General features: G+C 36.6%; 1 protein-coding gene across 1 annotated transcript in view; it reads right to left on the reverse strand.

Moving 5' to 3' along the window:
- Window positions 1-4,288: 4,288 nt before the first annotated feature.
- The window catches only part of SLC7A11 (solute carrier family 7 member 11), a 432,997-nt gene continuing 419,076 nt past the window's right edge, over window positions 4,289-18,209 (reverse strand). The window contains exon 12 of the mRNA XM_053703668.1: window positions 4,289-5,655. Coding sequence (XP_053559643.1) covers window positions 5,591-5,655 — 65 coding nt within the window. The 3' untranslated portion in view covers window positions 4,289-5,590. The remainder of the gene's footprint in view (window positions 5,656-18,209) is intronic.

The raw sequence follows: 18,209 nt of genomic DNA on the forward strand, positions 1-18,209 counted from the left end.
CAAGAAAGCACCCCCACATACAAACTCAGGGTCCAAATATATCAGTCACACTACTACTACACAAATTGTACCTACCACTACTAATACTAGCGTAGATCGACAAGTTTTTGAACAGGTTTTTTACAAACCAACAGAGAAAACAGGAATAGGCCAAGAGAAGCAAGAGAGATACCCACGGAGGGGGAACAGGAACACAAAATACAAGTAAATAATGTTATTAATCTCTCTGCTTATAATCTATCAGAAACACAATTAAGGGTATTAAGTTATGGTTTAAACTTTGCGCCAACATGTAATTTCAATTTGTTTCACACCATGTTGGATATCAATAAATTGATACGTAACTTAACCCTTAAAAAACATTTTAGTGATATTGAGCAGGGTTCTATAGGAATGACACAAAATGTGGTTACCTCTGGCATCACTCCACATCCAACTTTGAATTTAAATTTTGAGGAGACATGTGATGTGATTGCCTTGGAGAACTTGGGGAGACAGGGAGATATTGTTGATGATAGAGATATAGTCAATAGCTTTAATGGCCTCAAGAATCCTTCTGAATTCTACCCTATTCAGAGTAGGGGGTCAATTCTTGAAACCTTCTACCATAGAGTAGAAGCAGATTTGACTAGACTTTCTGACACGATTCGATCAGGGAGTGTGGTTCAATCTAAGAGACAGAATCTCAGCAAAACCGAGAAACAAGCATTGTTAGAATTACGTGAAAACCAAGATATTGTTATTCGCTCAGCGGATAAGGGGGGGTCAGTAGTTGTTATGAGTAGAGACAAGTACATTGAAGAAGCCTATAGACAACTTCATAACACTAACAACTATGAACCCCTCACTTGAGATCCCACCAATTTATACCAAAGGGAATTGATGTCACTTTTGGATGATGGGTTGGAAGATGGGCACCTTGATCAATCTACCTATGACTATCTTTTGGTCCATAACCCAGTGGTGCCCATCTTCCACCACCTTCCAAAGGTGCACAAAACACTTACCAATGTAACAGGTCGCCCAATAGTGAGTGGGATAGGTTCCATGTTGGAACACCTATCCCAATGGCTTGATGCCATACTTAATCCCTTTGTCATATCTTTACAAAGTTACCTAAAAGACACCAAAGACTTGGCTAATTTAATTGAGACATTACATTGGGATACTAACAATGTTTGGGTTACAGTAGATGTTACAGCCCTCTACTCGTCCATTCCACATGACCAAGGCATACAGGCTCTCTCATTTTTCCTCAAAAGTTATTCTAACTTTTCTATAAAATTTGTGGATTTTATATTGAGGGTTGCATATTTTCTCTTGACACACAATTTTTTCAGATTCGAGGGCAGCTTCTATCTCCAGAGATGTGGGACAGCCATGGGGGCCAAATTTGCCCCCTCTTACGCCAACCTTTTCATGGGTTGGTGGGAGCTGTCCCACATCTATGGAGATAGAAATGCTTACAAGAATAACATCGTCTTTTATAGACGTTATATTGATGACCTGCTATTTATTTGGCAGGGAGAAACCGAATCTGTGGATTTGTTTGTACAAGGTTTAAATAACAATTCGATGGGACTTGAATTTACATTTGAAAAACATGAAACCTGTATCAATTTCTTAGATCTCACTTTAATGCATAGAAGTGATGGACAGATAGTCAGTGATCTGTATAGGAAACCCATTACCAGAAATACAATTTTACATGCCAAGAGTTGTCACCCTAGGCATGTGCCTTTTGCTGTTGCTAAGGGACAGCTTATTCGGATCAAAAGAAATTGTACCGAGGAAAAAACCTATATAAAGCAAAGAACTGAAATGAAAGAGAGATTAAAACAAAGGGGTTATCCTAAGCATGTATTGGAGAGAGCACAAACACAAGTAGACCGACTTGATAGACAGACATTGTTACAACAGTCCAAAAACAAAAAATCTGTGTCCACATACAGTGACCAGGTTACTTTTGTAACTGAATACAGCGAATAATATAGAAGTATATGCAAAATAGTGAAAAAACATTTTGCACTTCTAGTAGCTGATAACAAATTGACTAAATGTGTGGAACAAGGTTTACGCTGTTCCTACAGAAAGAGTAAGACCATAGGGAACTACTTGTCTCCCTCTGAACTTCCCAGTCCAGCTGTTCCCCCAAGTGGGTCTTGGCTTAGACACAGGGGGATGTACAGGTGTGGCAAGTCCAGATGTAGACCGTGTGAATTTGCTACCCTCTCAAACAAATTTCAGTCAAAAGTGACTGGGGAGGAGTTTAGCATTGAGTCTTGCCTCAACTGTACATCCTCTTATGTCATTTATGTCCTAACTTGTATCCAATGTAACCTTCAATATGTGGGTCTCACCACGACAGATGTCAATACGAGGATAAGGAATCATCTTTCCTCTATTAAGACTGGTGAAGCAACCACACCCTTGGTGAAACATTTCAAAAACATACACAATAAAAATAATAACACACTAAAATGGCAAGCCATTGAATGGGTTAAACACCCTCCAAGAGGCGGTAATAGAGATGAGGCTTTGGGGAAACGCGAAATGTTTTGGATCTTCAGATTGCAAACACGCGTGCCCAAGGGCCTCAACTCAGAATATGACTTAATTAACTATTGGAAATAGATCAGGTTTATCATTTGGACTGATCGCATTTTCAGTCAACATTCAATACCAAATACAACTACAAATTTAAAATATAAATACTAAAATGTGTTATATTCATTCTCACACAGTATATACATGTACAGTCACATATGACTATTATTATGCTGAAATCTACACTTACGTCCCTCCATTCTAGTATTTATCATTAACATTTTCATTATTATTGTTTGTTTTTTGTTATTAACTAAAATAAGAAAGAGTTGCTTTGTATTGATTGACATTCTTCATTTATTTATCAGTTTATCCCCACTCATTTAATTGTGAATATCAGTTTCTAGAATAACAGTGTGTATGAACACTGTGCTGCATATAGGGATTGAGGGTGGATATTAACATGTGCATTGGATATTTTAGTAAGGGAAAAGTTTTATTTTAGCTCTACATGGAATTGAGCCTTTTCAATTTATTTATTATCATTTCCATGCATATGATATTCCATTCCATATGCAGAATATTGTTCATTTTACCAAGTTATATAGACTCGTAATTGTCCCAGTTTGACCATATATAAATGTATTAGCAATAGTATTGCTCCCTTTGCATTGCTCCCTTTGACTCAATTTATTTGATACATATTTACACTGTATCACATAGCACTTAAGTTTAAAAGTTTATGTACATTACTTATGTAATTGTCTTTCTGGCTAAAATGTCTATAATTTAAGAATGCATCTTGTAACTAAGTAAATACGATGTGCAATGTTTTCTATGTATCTTTCTGGTAACTAACGGGTTAATTGTTTGATTTCACACACTTAAAATGAAGGTTCATGATTGGTTTTTATGTGACCTATCATTGAACAGATGTCCCTTTAAATGTTTCACACACTTGCATTACTCCAGCTACGACTACGGCATCAGGCCGAAACATGTTAGCCTATGCTTTCGTGTGAATATTCTTTTTATGTGTTTTGGTACTCTCCTTATGCTTTTACCACAAGTGGCATTGAATAAAGACTTTTTGTGCTTTTAAATACCTCGCCTGGGATCAAAGTTCTTTTTCGTTGTCTAAATTTGCACCAGGATTCCCTAGTGCGAGGAGAAGCTCGCAGATTTAGCACCACCTGTTGACACGCTGGATTCACCTATACTGTTGCCTGGTTACGACAGCAACCAAGTCGATTGGCCGTGACAAGGTCACGTGAGAGGACACTCCTCCCGGCACCACGGCGGAACGCCGTATTCGAACAAGCAGAGAGCCAAAGGATTTCGGAGATCACGGTGGTTTTTCCAGACGCTGGAGGCACTAGGAGAGCGGTGAGTGGGCACAGCATATCGCTGTAATTGGGCATGGATTGCTCTAGGAGGTCCCACTAAGCACCGCTAGTGTCAGTAACACCGGGGATAGAGTCCGCCTCTGTTTGTTTGTTTGCATCATTGCTGTTTGATATTGCACTACCAAGTGAACTTTCATATATCACAGGAAGGAGATACATATCACGCTGAATCTTGCTTATAGTTTTACACCATTTTGTGCAGTTTATTGAACTTCTTCCCTCTGATTTTATATATATATATATATATATATATATATATATATATATATGTACTAAGTTAAACATTTATCAATCGAAGATAAAAAAAAATTTGAGTCACAAATTTCATGCAAATCTGTTGTGATAAATATATATTAATATTTATTGAAAATGGCACACAAAATAATTTGTAACTATCTTAAGTTTTTACCCTTTTTTATAGTTTCAAGCATTTTTTGGCCCATGCACCAATATTTTGTGGATCAGTCAGTTTGTGCACAATAATCAAATGATGCTTAAAGTAAAAATTCTCATTTGCCACCTCTGAGGTCCAGTACTCCACAGTAAGATGCAGAATACATTTGTGTTTTTATTTCATGATTTAAAAACAAACAAACATAAAAAATAATAAGGAAACCACAAAAATATCAGAAATAAAAGGATGCAAACTATGAAACATAACAAACAGGGCACCTTGTGTTTTTCTATTATTAAAAAAGATGTATTTATTGACCGAGCATACATATCCTTGGACCCACTAATGTCTTACAGGACTTTAAATTTATCACTAATATGAAAATATTTGCATCCCAAAGGTTACTGTTACTGTGTTAAATATAGTACAAACATATGATTTTTGAATGGCACAGAGCATGGTTAGTATATTCCCATATCAGGATTTAAATGTATTTATGGTTTTATAAATGTGCATCAGTGGATCTAGTTACTTAACAGATACTAATTTGACAATTTCTAAAAAAACTATTGTATAGTTGAACAGTTATTCAGGGTTCTGAAAAAATAAACCCTGGAATTAAAGGACATTATAATCCTGTAATTTGTTATAGCATGTAATTTTAAGACTATTGACTCTGCTCTACTATGTTTTTATCCCCTACAAAGCAGTTAAACACACAGTAGAAGTACCTCTTGAGACTCACAGAGCACTGCTCGTACCGAGCAGAAACTGACTCTGATTAAATCGGCAGTTCTAGTTACATAGCTGAGTTGTGCAACTAGCGCTGATTGTATAAGCATCAGTTTCTGCATGAGACCAACAGTGTTCTGCCTGTCAAGAGTTGTACTTATTTGTGTGTTTAACCCTTTTGTGTGTTAAAATGACTAGAGCGTGTTATTTTTCAACTCGAATGGCCCTTTAAAACAATGAATATGTTATTAATTATTTTTAGCTTTCCCACACAAGAGAGATCATGAACAGTTTGCATGGTGCATTATTCATATAAAAGTTCTATGGAATAAATAAAATAGCAGCTGAAATAAAGTTCCTATGAGTATCATAAGAAATACAATACACTTGATACATCTGTATCTATTCTCAATATCAAGAGCAAAACTATATACACATACTTTAAAAATCCAGCTACAATATTTGCATTTCCATTAAAACAAATAAATGTGTGTTTTTGTCTCAATGCTTCTCAAGAAATGTTCTCATCAGTTGGGACAACTTCCAGGAGAATCTGCAGTAGTCTGGTTAGTTTGTCTACAAATAAAAAAAAAGAAAAAGAAACAAAACACAATTTTAGCAGAGTAGTGAAGGAGGAGCTTCTAAAATGATTTATATATCAGTGTTCATCATCTGGTAAAGCTTTTACCTGTCATAACATAGTATACATAATTCATTTTTATTTTACATGGCAACACTGTGTGACATTCACTAGCCCAAGCAAGCTTTTTTCCAATAACATGGAAGGTCAAATCAATGCACTCACTGCAAGTGACTACAAATGAAATAGAAAAAAATCTAAGCTTCATACTTGGAAAGGGTTTACAAAATATATTAGGCTGAAAGTCTCAGGCACAAAATTACAGGCTTATAGTGATATTTGTTTCTTTAGTAAGACATAAAAAATATTTAAATAGTGGCCATAATAAAATAATGTGGTATTTGCTAATGATATCATCTCTGTCCTATAGATTTATTGCATGCATATAATAGGCTCTAGCATATTTCAATGCTAAGACCTGCACTTTTTTTTTTACAAACTCTCTTGTGCCAATGTCCAGGGATTTGGAGTTGCTGTTCAGTAAGTACTTTATGTTCACAAATTTGAGCTCCATGTGTCCACCTATCAGCGGCTGCCTAGGCTCCAACAATAGTACTGAGCATGGACACAGGGTGACAATCTAAAAATTAAAGGGACATGAAACCCAAACTTTTTCATTCATCATTTAGATTTTAAAAAACGTTCCAATTATATTTTATTATTAAATTTGCTTCAGTATTATTATTATTATCATCAGGTATTTGTAGAGCGCCAACAGTTTCCGCAGCGCTGTAACGTATGCTACATTGTCTATTTGAGCTACATATATAATTAAAATGATACTTAGAGGTCAATTTAACAAATGCCGGGCGGACATCGCTAAATGCGGACATACGCTGTCTGCATTTAACATTGCACAAGCATTTTTACGACCGCTGCTTCTTAACTTAAGTTTCAGGTAGACCTGAAACTTCAGGGCTATAAAGCAGCATTCGCTGCTTGTTAAATCTACCCCTTAATGTATAACCTTTCTGATTAGTTGTAACGGATGTACATTGAACAATAGGAAATCTTTTATGAAAGATTTTTTTTTTGTAAAAAGTATTGCTGACTGGAGTTTAATGAATTCAAAAGCTGCAGATTTTCTTTATGTTCTTACTAGGCGATAAGCTGCCCAGAGGGAAGTCTATATTTAAAAAATTACAAACCCCCAAGCTAAATTTACAAAAAATAAAAAAGTAAAATTACTGAAAAAAATAAACAAAGCTATCCAAAATAAAAAAAATTAAACCTAAACTAATACCCCTATAAAAATAACCCCTCCAAAATAAAAACACCCCTGATCTAATACTAATAAAAATATATACCCTAGTCACAGGGAGGGGGCGCTAGTGACAAAGCAAATGAACTGAATATGTGATCAGTTATATAAATCCTAGTTATTCTATAAATATTATAGTTTAAATATATATATAGTATAAACATATAGGCCCCAAGTTATCAAGGTCTGTCGGACCTGATCCGACAGTGCAGATCAGGTCCGACAGAACTCGCTGAATATGGCGAGAAATACGCTCGCCGTATTCAGCATTGCACCAGCAGCTCGTAAAAGCTACTGGTGCAACGCCGCCCCCTTCAGACTCGTGGCCAATAGGCCGCTAGCAGGGGGGTGTCAATCAACCCGATCGTACTCGATCGTGTTGATTTCCGGCGATGTCTGTTCGCCTGCTCAGAGCAGGCGGACAGGTTATGGAGCAGCGGTCTTTGTGACTGCTGCTTCATAAGTGCTGTTTCTGGTGAGCCTGCAGGCTCGCCAGAAACATGGGGTATCAAGCTCCGTTCGGAGCTTGATACATATGCCCCATAGTATATGTGTAAAATAGCCTAAAGGTAACAATAAGCAGATAAACTGAATATATAAACAGTCATATAAATCCTACTTATCATATGTATACCACAATTGTATATATGTGATATACAGTACATATGTAATATATACAAGGAATATCCCAAAAATCACAGTAAATTGTTAATATAAATATATTGTCTCTTTTGATAATGCAAAAAAATCCTCTTTGATTCCAAAGGAACAGATGCTGGCTGCCTCCTCCTCACCGACAGGTCCGGGTTAGCTATAGAGAATAAGGAAGAATAGAGGGGCGCCTCATGTGTGGTATTATCAGATTTATATGGATATAAAATACAATCAAGCCAAATGGGTACTCACATATTTCAGAAGCACACCTATGTGCTAGTAGGTACAGGCTGTAGATTTAGACAGGTGTAACAGCTCACCCACAATAGTTTTCTTTCTATGCTGCAGTGGTGGGATAAAGTGAAACACAAAAACAGGCACTACATGTGCAGATCATTCAGAGTGCAATTGTATTCACTTTAATAGATTCCCAAGTGGGTACTCACATTTAAGCTGAGCACACATATGTGCTGGTAGGAGCAGGCTGGCAGATTGGGGAGAGGGGTGTCAGCTCACCCCTTATGCAGATATCCAAAATGAGTTGTATTTCAGGAGTACATATAAATTGAAAAAATGCCCTTGTATTGTAACTGCTGAACTAGCTTAGTATTATATAAAACGTCAATGCAGTAAAATTATCTGTTCTAGCGGGATTCGTATAGTATAAGTTGAAATTCCCACTATGATGTGTTAATTGTCTATATATATTTTTAGATACAATGTACTCGTAACATATAAATTTATCCTTGTTATTTTATATATTGGAATGTGATATTGATGCACCTTTTTTGAATGGCTTATAGGTTAGTAATATGCCGCTGAATTTGTAAGCGATAATATACCTTTAAATTTTGGGAATGAGTGGTGAGCCAAATAAAAGGTGTAATCAGACAGCTGTGAGTATCCCTGATGAAGTGCTGTTTAGCAGCAGGAAACGCGTTGGATGTAGCTGATGTGTGTGGAGTGGTGGAACCTTTTGTTTTCCTTGATGTGATAATAAATATACAGTGATGATTCAGCTTGGACTATGATTGCTTATTTTTCGCCATTGTGGTATTGCTGGATTCTTTTTGGTGTGTGAGATACACTGCAGAGATTTCTAAGCTACAAGTTCTGTACTGAATAGCGGCTATCTGGTGAGGAGGAGGAGTGCCTGAAAACTTTCCATCATCCCGCATAGTGGGGCCGGATAACCGTGAGTAACCTGGGTTGATGTTTTTACAAACACACAAAGATAGTTCGATACCACCAATATATCCTCATGTTGTCTACTTGTGATACATTATACTATACTGGAATACTGGAGAATTTGGAGGCTATTTGAACATATATACCTACAAAGGTGAAACATAATACTTTACAGTGCATATGTAAAACTCACCCAGCTGAACATATATACAGTTAACACTCTATGTGTACCCGGAAACAAGAGTGTTATGAGTAAGAACTTTGTAACAATTTAATTCCTGAAAATAACCAGTTTGTGGCAACAACACATGTGAGATTATAAACCCATTTATAATACAAAAGACTGTTTTGAGTTGCACACAGCTAAAATGTTAAGTGAATACATTCCTTATGGCTCATATACACAGTTTTGCAACAGTGTGTCTGTATTTCAGGAGTATACAGGTTTAAGTGGTTTGTCTCCCATATGTTGATCAGGAAAGCAGGCACGTAAGATGTGTCCACTCAATAAGTTTAAAAAAAAAAATTGTATTTATTAAAAACAGAATTTAAAATACAACACAGCAGAGCTATAAGAGTGGATCAGGGGTATTCCAGTGACCCCTAAAAGATGCAACGCATTTCTCGGTTTAAAAAATGTTTCCTCAGGCAATATAAAGTGAATACAATTGCACTCTGAATGATCTGCACATGTAGTGCCTGTTTTTGTGTTTCACTTTATCCCACCACTGCAGCATAAAAAGAAAACTATTGTGGGTGAGCTGTTACACCTGTCTAAATCTACAGCCTGTACCTACTAGCACATAGATGTGCTTCTGAAATATGTGACCACCCATTTGGCTTGATTGTATTTTATATCCATATCAATCTGATGATACCACACATGAGGCACCCCTCCATTCTTCCTTATTCTCTAATCTAATACTAAACTACCAATATCCCTTAAAAGTGCATATTGTGGGGCATTGCCCTAAGTTACTGCCCTTAAAAGGGCAATCAGCTCTTTTACAGCCCATTAAATCCCTAATCTTAAAAATAAAAAAAATAAAAAAAAATCCTAGCACTAAGCCCCAAATAGGTACTCACCATTTTTGAAGTCCGGGGGAGAAGGTCTTCTTCCAGGTGGCTCGGTCAACACAATGATTGCTTGATCAGTGAAGAAGTTAATTTATATCTGTCTATTATTGGCCACAGCCCCTGGAACAAAATTCTTAGAATATGTTTAGTATGTAAGCTGATGTTTTGAAATGCAGTGCTAAATAGCTGAAAACCAAATAATTGTGTTGTCCCTTTACACTGATGAAATATTTGAAGACTTCAGGGTCGATTTATCAAGCTCTGTATGGAGCTTGATGCCCCTGTTTCCGCGCGAGCCTTCAGGCTCACTGGAAACAGACGTTATGAAGCAGCGGACTATCAATCAGGTTGATTGACACCCTCTGCTAGTGGTCGATTGGCCGTGAATCTGCAGGGCGCGGCATAATGAAAATGTTTCGATATGCAATATCGATGTGCAGTGGACATAATACACTACATTGTATCATGTCCGCTCGCACTATGATAAATCTACCCCCTAATGTGATGGTAGGAAAGAGTTATCTGCTGTTTCAGGTTTATGTTATATTCTGACAGTGTGCACAAGAAATCATTTAATCTAGTTACTGTTGAAGAAACCTAAAGAACTACAGAAGTGTTTGAAACCACCTCAGTTAAACCTACTTCCTGACTCTTACATAGTGAATCAGTGCTTTGTCCCTAATTTATACATAGTATACGGTCTTTTCAGTCTCATTTACTCCTATGTTATTCTATCTAGTCTATTAAATGTCACTCATCCCTCTATTCTTTAGTACAGGATAACCTGAGAATTGGAGTGGCTGCAGAAGCATTTCTCATTTTATTTAATCTAGGTTTAATGGTTTTTTAGGGATGCTTTAAAAAATGAATAAAGGTTTGCATTTCATGCATTTAAAAACAAATTGCTCTAATTCATTACAGTATGTACTTTTTGCAGTACTTGCCCTACATAACTATCGGCTAGATTACAAGTTGTGCGTTTGGCTGAAAAAGCAGTGTTAACAGGTCCTAACGCCGCTTTTTTCATTACCGCTGCTATTATGAGTCTTGAAGGTTTAGGGTCACCGCACACTTCTTTGGCCTTACCGCAAAACAAATTACGTAAACTTTGTAAAGTCTTTTTTCTATGGGATTTCCATAACGCTGTCCTGGGAGGCCAAAAAGTGAGCGGTACACCCTACCCTGTCAAGAGTCCTAACGCATTTAAAAGTCAGTAGTTAAGAGTTTTATGGTAGAACGCCGTAGCATAAAACTCATAACTAAAGTGCTAAAAAGTTCACTAACACCCATAAACTACCTATTAACCCCTAAACCGAGGCCCTCCCGCATCACAAACACTAAAATAAATTTTTTAACCCCTAATCTGCCACTCCGGACACCGCCGCCACCTACATTATATTTATGAACCCCTAATCTGCTGCCCCCAACATCACCGACACCTACATTATATTTATTAACCCCTAATCTGCCGCTCCCAACGTCGCCACCACTATACTAAATTTATTAGCCCCTAAAACTAAGTCTAACCCTAATCCTAACACCCCCTAACTTAAATATAATTAAATTAAATCTAAATAAAATTACTATAATTGACTACATTATTCCTATTTAAAACTAAATACTTACCTATAAAATAAACCCTAATCTAGCTACAATATAACTAATAGTTACATTGTACCTAGCTTAGGGTTTATTTTTATTTTACAGGCAAGTTTGTATTTATTTTAACTAGGTACAATAGTTATTAAATAGTTATTAACTATTTAAGAACTACCTAGCTAAAATAAATACAAAAGTACCTGTAAAATAAAACCTAACCTAAGTTACAATAACACCTAACACTACACTATAATTAAATACATTTACTAAATTCAATACAACAACCTAAATTAAATTAAATTAGCTAAAGTACAAAAAAACCAAACACTAAATTACAGAAAATAATAAACAAATTACAGATATTTAAACTAATTACACCTAATCTAATAGCCCTATCAAAATATAAAAAATCCCCCCCCAAAATAAAAAAAAAACTCTCGCTCACTTTTCACATCACGCTCACTTCTGGCCTTTTAACGACAGGTTTGTAAAAACCTGTAACACCAGCGCTGCATGTAAGTGAGCCGTGAGAGAAAACTGCTCGTTAGCACCGTATAGTCTCTAACGCAAAACTCGTAATCTAGCCGTATGGTTTTTAAATAAGTTATTTATATATTATCTCCCAACTTTAAAGGGACAGGCAACTGAGATTTTTATATAAAATGTTTAGCTATGTGTAGTAAAACAGCTTTGCAAAATAACTTTAATTATTTATTGTCTCCATTTATATGTGGCCAATTTATCAAGTGTCGGGCAGACATCAATAAATACCGACAGCATACGCTGTCAGCATTTATCATTGCACAAGCATTTCATGTGAAATGCTTGTGCAATTCGCGGTCAATCGCCTGCTGCTTCTTAGCTTTTCTTTCTGGTGAGCCGGAAGGCATTCGCTTCTTAAATAGGTCCCTAAGGATTCATTTTCTTTCCTACAGGTGGTGAAAGTCCACAATCCATTACTCCTTGGAATTACTCTGCCTGACCACAGCAGAAGGAGGCAAAGATTCTCAAACCCAAGAACTCTATAAATATACTCCCACCTTACAGGCAATCAGTCTTGTCTTTGCCTACACTTGAGGAAAGTGAATGAATGAAAGTTCTACTGATGTTCTTCTGTGAGGGGGGTTGTCAGACTGATTTGAGGCCCACATCCCCTCAGAGATCTGCTGTTAGACACAGGATGTATTGGGGGTATGGAGTTGTGGCACAATTACTACCTTATGGGAGCTGGTCACAAGGCTTCCACAGGTGTCGCAGGGAATTGTTCTTAGGTCATCAGGATACTCCTATTCCATATCCTCTGCTGTTATGTTTTAGCACTGGTTTGGCCATCTACTGGATCTTGCTTAGAAGATGTTCAGTAGTGGGGTACCTATGGGTAGATATACAGTATATATATATATATATATATATATATATATATGTGTGTGTGTGTGTGTGTGTGTGTGTGTGTGTTTTTTTTCTCTTTATTATTATTACAGGACACTCACTTAGCCAGTTTGGCTATATAGTTTGTAAGCTTTTGTACTTTGTAGCCTGGGGACAGTATTTATGATGTATTTGTTTAATATTGTTCCTTTTTAGTTTATATGGCTTTTTTCTCTTTTACATTTTTTGCATGCATTTTCTTTTTGTCGGGTTAGCGCATCAGCTCAGTGAGTTTGTGTGCATCAGCTCGTCTGGTCGTTGGTTTCTTGGTTTGGGGCACATTGGCTAGTCCAGATATTTCATTTAACCATGCTGTTTATGCGCATGTTCCATTTCTTAGTGCGCTATGTTCTCATGCACTTTATTTCTTCTTTTTTATGTTGGGTTAGCGCTCCGTGGCCCTGCTATTTTTTATGATGCTTTTTTAACTTGGAGGGGGTAAGTTTTTTCCTTGTTTCAAGAGCTCTTTTTAGGGGATATAGCCTTATGGTTGTATTTTCTTCTTTTTGTAGTTTTCACTAATTATGGAGCTTTCTGTGTCTGTCTCTGAAACCTCTTTAGAATCTAATTCCTCTGAACACTTTCCTACCAATGGGTGTTGTGTTTATTGTAAACTTGCTGATGTGTTGCCTTAAAGTGTTACTAAACCCAATTTTTTTCTTTCATGATTCAGATAGAGCATGGAATTTTAAGCAACTTTATAATTTACTCCTATTATCAATTTTCTTTTTTTCTCTTGCCATCTTTATTTAAAAAAGCAGGAATGAAAGCTTTAGAGCCAGACCATTTTGGTTCAGCACCTGGGTAGCGCTTCCTGATTGGTGGCTAAATGTAGCAAACCAATCAGCAAGCTCTATCCAGGTGCTAAACCAAAAATGGGCCGGCTCCTTACCTTACATTCCTGCATTTTCACATAATGATAGCAAGAGAATGAAGACAATTTGATAATAGGAGTAAATTAGAAAATTGCTTAAAATTGAATGCTCTATCTGAATCATAAGAGAAAAAAATGTGGGTTTAGTATCCCTTTAAGCTCTGCTGGGAAATCCTAGTTTAAATATTATTATGCATTCTAATCAGACTAATGCTGTTCCTGCTTCTAAAGGTATCTGCCCTCCTGCTGTTTGCCACACAGGAGAGTTCTACAGATTTTTCTCCATAATTCATTTTTGTACGCTGTACTGTATCTGAAATGATGGTGGCTATGCCTCCTTTAAGTAAGCATAACAGGTAAGTTCATGATTTTTTCTCAACTACCTCTAAGCCTGTATTATATAATGTTCCGGATCCTGGTTCTGATAATTCATCCTCTGAGGGTGAGGTATTTTCTGTTGATCATGAGTCTGTTTTTTGATCATGATACTGAGTTATCCTCGTTTAAGGTTGAGCATATACATTCCCTTTTAAAACAGGTGTTATGTACTTTAGGTTTTTAAGATCTTAAGGTATCTGAAGACAAGTCTGTAAAACTTTTAGATTTCATTTTTAAACCTATTTCTAAGTCTCCTGAGGTTTTTCCTTTCCCTAATTCTGTCTTTCAGGAGATTGGTGTAAGCCCGGTGGCTGTTCAAATCTTTCAGCTAGGTTTAAGAAAATGTATCCTTTGCCACCTTCTAATGTTGAGCTTTGGGAGGCAGTTCCTAAGGTAGGCATACTAAAATATATTTTTCTTTTAAGGATCCTACCAAAAGGAAATTGGAACCTTTTAATAGGAGAGTTTTCCAGCAAGCAGATTTTCTCTTAAGGCCAGCATTTAGTGCTGCCTGTGTGGCTGAGTTTTTTTCCGTTTGGTTGGATAGTATTTCAGAGCAGTTTTTAGATGATACTGCTAGTGAAAATTTTCTAAAACTTTAGGGTCTATTGAAGTCTGCCAGTGCTTTCATTTATGAGGCAGTTATTGACATAAATTAGATTAGTTCTAAGAGTATGTCATTAGCAGTTATTTCAAGAAGGGATTTGTGGTTTATGGCCTGGTCAGCTGATATGGCTTCTAAATCCAATCTTTTATCTCTATCTTTTCAGGGAACGATGTTGTTTGGTTTTGGGCTACATTCTATATTTTTTTCTGTGACAGGAGTTAAAGGAACTTTTATTTCCCAAGTCTAGAAATCTACGGGTAATTTTAAAGCTCCTAATCATTTTAGATCTTTTAGTCAGAGTAAGGATCAGAAATCGTCTTTCTCCTCAGAAACAAGGATTTTTCCAATTAAGCATGGAAGCCTAGTTCAAATTAGAACAGCTCTAAGCAATCTAAGAAACTTACTCCCTCATTGAAGTGCAGCTCTTGATTCAGATATTCTGGTAGGTGTCAGGTTACGCCTTTCTCAGGAGATTTGGTTCCAGTCTGTTCAGGATCCCAGGGCTTTGAATATAGTTTCTCAGGGTTATCGAATAGATTGCAGGGTGAGGCCTCTAGAGGACGAATTCTTCTGTCTCATGTTTCAAATCTTCTTTTTAAAAGGAAAGTCTTCTTTCAGTCCGTTTCAGATCTTGAATCCATGGGAGTCATTGTCCCAGTTCCAATTTTGCTTGCTAGCAGTTGGATTTCTATCTCTCATTGTCCCAAAGAAGGAAAGAAGTCACTTTTCTGGGTGTCCAAATAGACTTAGTTTCCATGAGACTCTCTCTCCAAACAAAGAAGGTTTAAGCTGTTTCTGCTTGTTGAAGTATACAGTCTGCTTTTCAGCCTTTTCAAATCTACAATCTGTTCTGTGTCCTTCAGTAGCTCTTTGCATGGAAGTTCTAGGCCTAATGTTTCCTGCATCTTTTTTTTTTTTTTTGGATGTTTGCTCATTTTCACATGAGGTCTCTTCAGCTTTGTATGTTTCGGGAATGGTGCAGGGATCCTACTCAGCTTTTCTTGTCTTGAATCCTAAGACAAAAGAGTCCATATCTTTGTGCATGGATCATCAGTCCATTATTAAGGGGGCATCTTTTGTTCATCCTGTTTCGACTGTGATCTCAACAGATGCAAACTTTTCAGACTGGGGTGCAGGCTGGTGGTCTCAAAGAGCACAGGGAGTCTGGTCTCATCAGGAGGCAAAGTTACCAATAAATGTTGTGCAATTTTCATAGCCCTTCAGGTTTGGCCCCTGTTGGAAAGGGAATCTAAGCTGCGACAATGCTACAGCAGTGGCATATATAAATCATCAGGGGGAAACTCACAGTTCCTTAGCCATGAGTGAAATATATTGGATTCTTTCCTGGGCAGAGGACAATTGTTGTCTAATCTCTTTAGTTTATTTTTTAGGGGTTTGCAACTGGAAAGCAGATTTTCTCAGTCATCAGTACCTGCATTCAGGGGAAGGCTTTCTTTATCTGGATGTTTTCTATTAGTTTGTGATTCTTTGGGGTCTCAGAGAGAAATATCTGATGGCTTCTCTGTTGATTATTTAGCTTATCATGGGTTTTTTGTGAGTTCCATGGATTCTCAGGCAAAAGTTGTGTATGCTCCTTGATTGTTTCATTTAGCCTACATCTTTTTTCTCCTTCAGTTCTTTTTCCAAAGGTGATTGCTAGGATCAGACAGGAAAATTCATCTGTGAATTTATTTGTTCTGGCCTGGCCTTGCAGATTCTGGTTTGCATATTCTGGTCCAGTTGACCTCCATGGCTTCTTTCTCTGTGTCTGTCTCAAGGTCCATTCTATCATCAGGATCTCAAATTCCTAAGCTTGATGGTTTTTAGATTTAAATGTTAGATCTTAGACAGAGAGGTCTTGTCTGTTTCTGTAATTTAATCTTTGTTTTAGGCTTGTTATCCTGTGATCAGGAAGTTTTTCCATAATGTTTAGAAGGCCTTTATTTCCTGGTGTATGGTTTATGCTTTTTCCTAGTTTTCTTTTAGAAATCCTAGGATTTTCTATTTTCTTAAGGTTTGTTTGGATTTATCCACCAGTTCATTGAAGGGCAAGTTTTCTGCTCTCTAAGTTTTTGTTTCACAAGAAGATTGTTAATCTTCTTGTCATTTTATGTTTTGTTCTGACTTTAGTTAGCCTGTCATTAAGCCATTTATTTTCCTCCTTGGAACCTTTATTTGGTTTTAAGTTTTTTTTTTCTGGCTCCTCTTTTTGAGCCTATGCATATGTCTGGTGTTGGAAGTTTTGTTTCGTTTAGCATTCTTTTTCTGTTAGGTGAGTTTCTGAGTTGTTTGCTTCTTAGGTTGGTTTTTTTTCCAGCAGGATACAGAAATTTTGTGGACAAAGTGGGTTTTTTTGTTGTTGTCTTAAGTGGTGTCTCCATCATTTTGCTTTGTAGTTTTTTTTCTGCAGGCTATATAAGATTTCAAATAATCATTTAGTATGTTTATTCTTTTTGTCTGGCTTTAGAAAATGACAAGTCAGTTATGACTGTGTCTTTGGCTTCTTGGTTCAAGCTTTTTTGTTTCATAAGACTTTCTCGAGTTGGCTAAATCTCTTCCTTATCAATTTACTGCCCTTTTTTCCAGTTGCTACAGTTTGAGTTTTTTAGAATGATTCTTCTTTTGACCAAGTTTGCTAGACAATTATCTGGCCTTCTGCATACTTTCTTCACTTTTCAAAAGCAGCCTTTGGTAGGAAATCCTTCAAGCAGTAATCTATGCTTGATTTAGTATTGTAAAAAAAATAGTATGTGTATAGATTTTTTTCTATACTTCCTTCTTGTCCCACCCTCATTACTCATAGACTTCTTTGCTTGGGTATTAGTTTCCCAGGAGTCATGGTTGGCTTGTAGATCATGTTCTTCTTGGGAGCTGCAATGCTTGAGCACCTAAGATTGTCTTTAACCGGTTGTTTAACCTCTTTTCAGGAGTATTTTTTTTCTCTCTTATTGATTTCACTTTATTTACATTTCAGAAAAAATTAAGTCTAGACTACTTTTTACTTAAATGCAAGCACTTGATTGTATTTAATCAGAACGTACCTAAACATAAAAAAATATATAAACAGTTGCTGGCTGAGTAAAACAGTCTGCTACGCAAATCAGATGTTCTCAATCCTTTGTGCTGGAGTTCAAAATAATGTTTTTGCCTAACAAACAGAAATGCCTTTACATACATGTGCAGGAAATACTTTAAAACAGCCTCAGGAGCTGTAAACGGAATAATTGTACAGTTTCTTTTTTATCAATTAACAAAATGCAAATTGAGTGAACAGAAGAATAAATCCAATCAATATTAGGTGTGACCACCATTTGCCTTTAACAAAGCATACATTTTTCTATGTACACATACAGTTTTTTAAAGATCTCATCAGCTATATTGTCCCAAACATCTTGGAGAAGTAACCACAGTTAAAAGGGTCTCA

This window comes from Bombina bombina, chromosome 2 (assembly GCF_027579735.1).
Source record: "Bombina bombina isolate aBomBom1 chromosome 2, aBomBom1.pri, whole genome shotgun sequence".
Classification (NCBI taxonomy): Eukaryota; Metazoa; Chordata; class Amphibia; order Anura; family Bombinatoridae; genus Bombina; species Bombina bombina.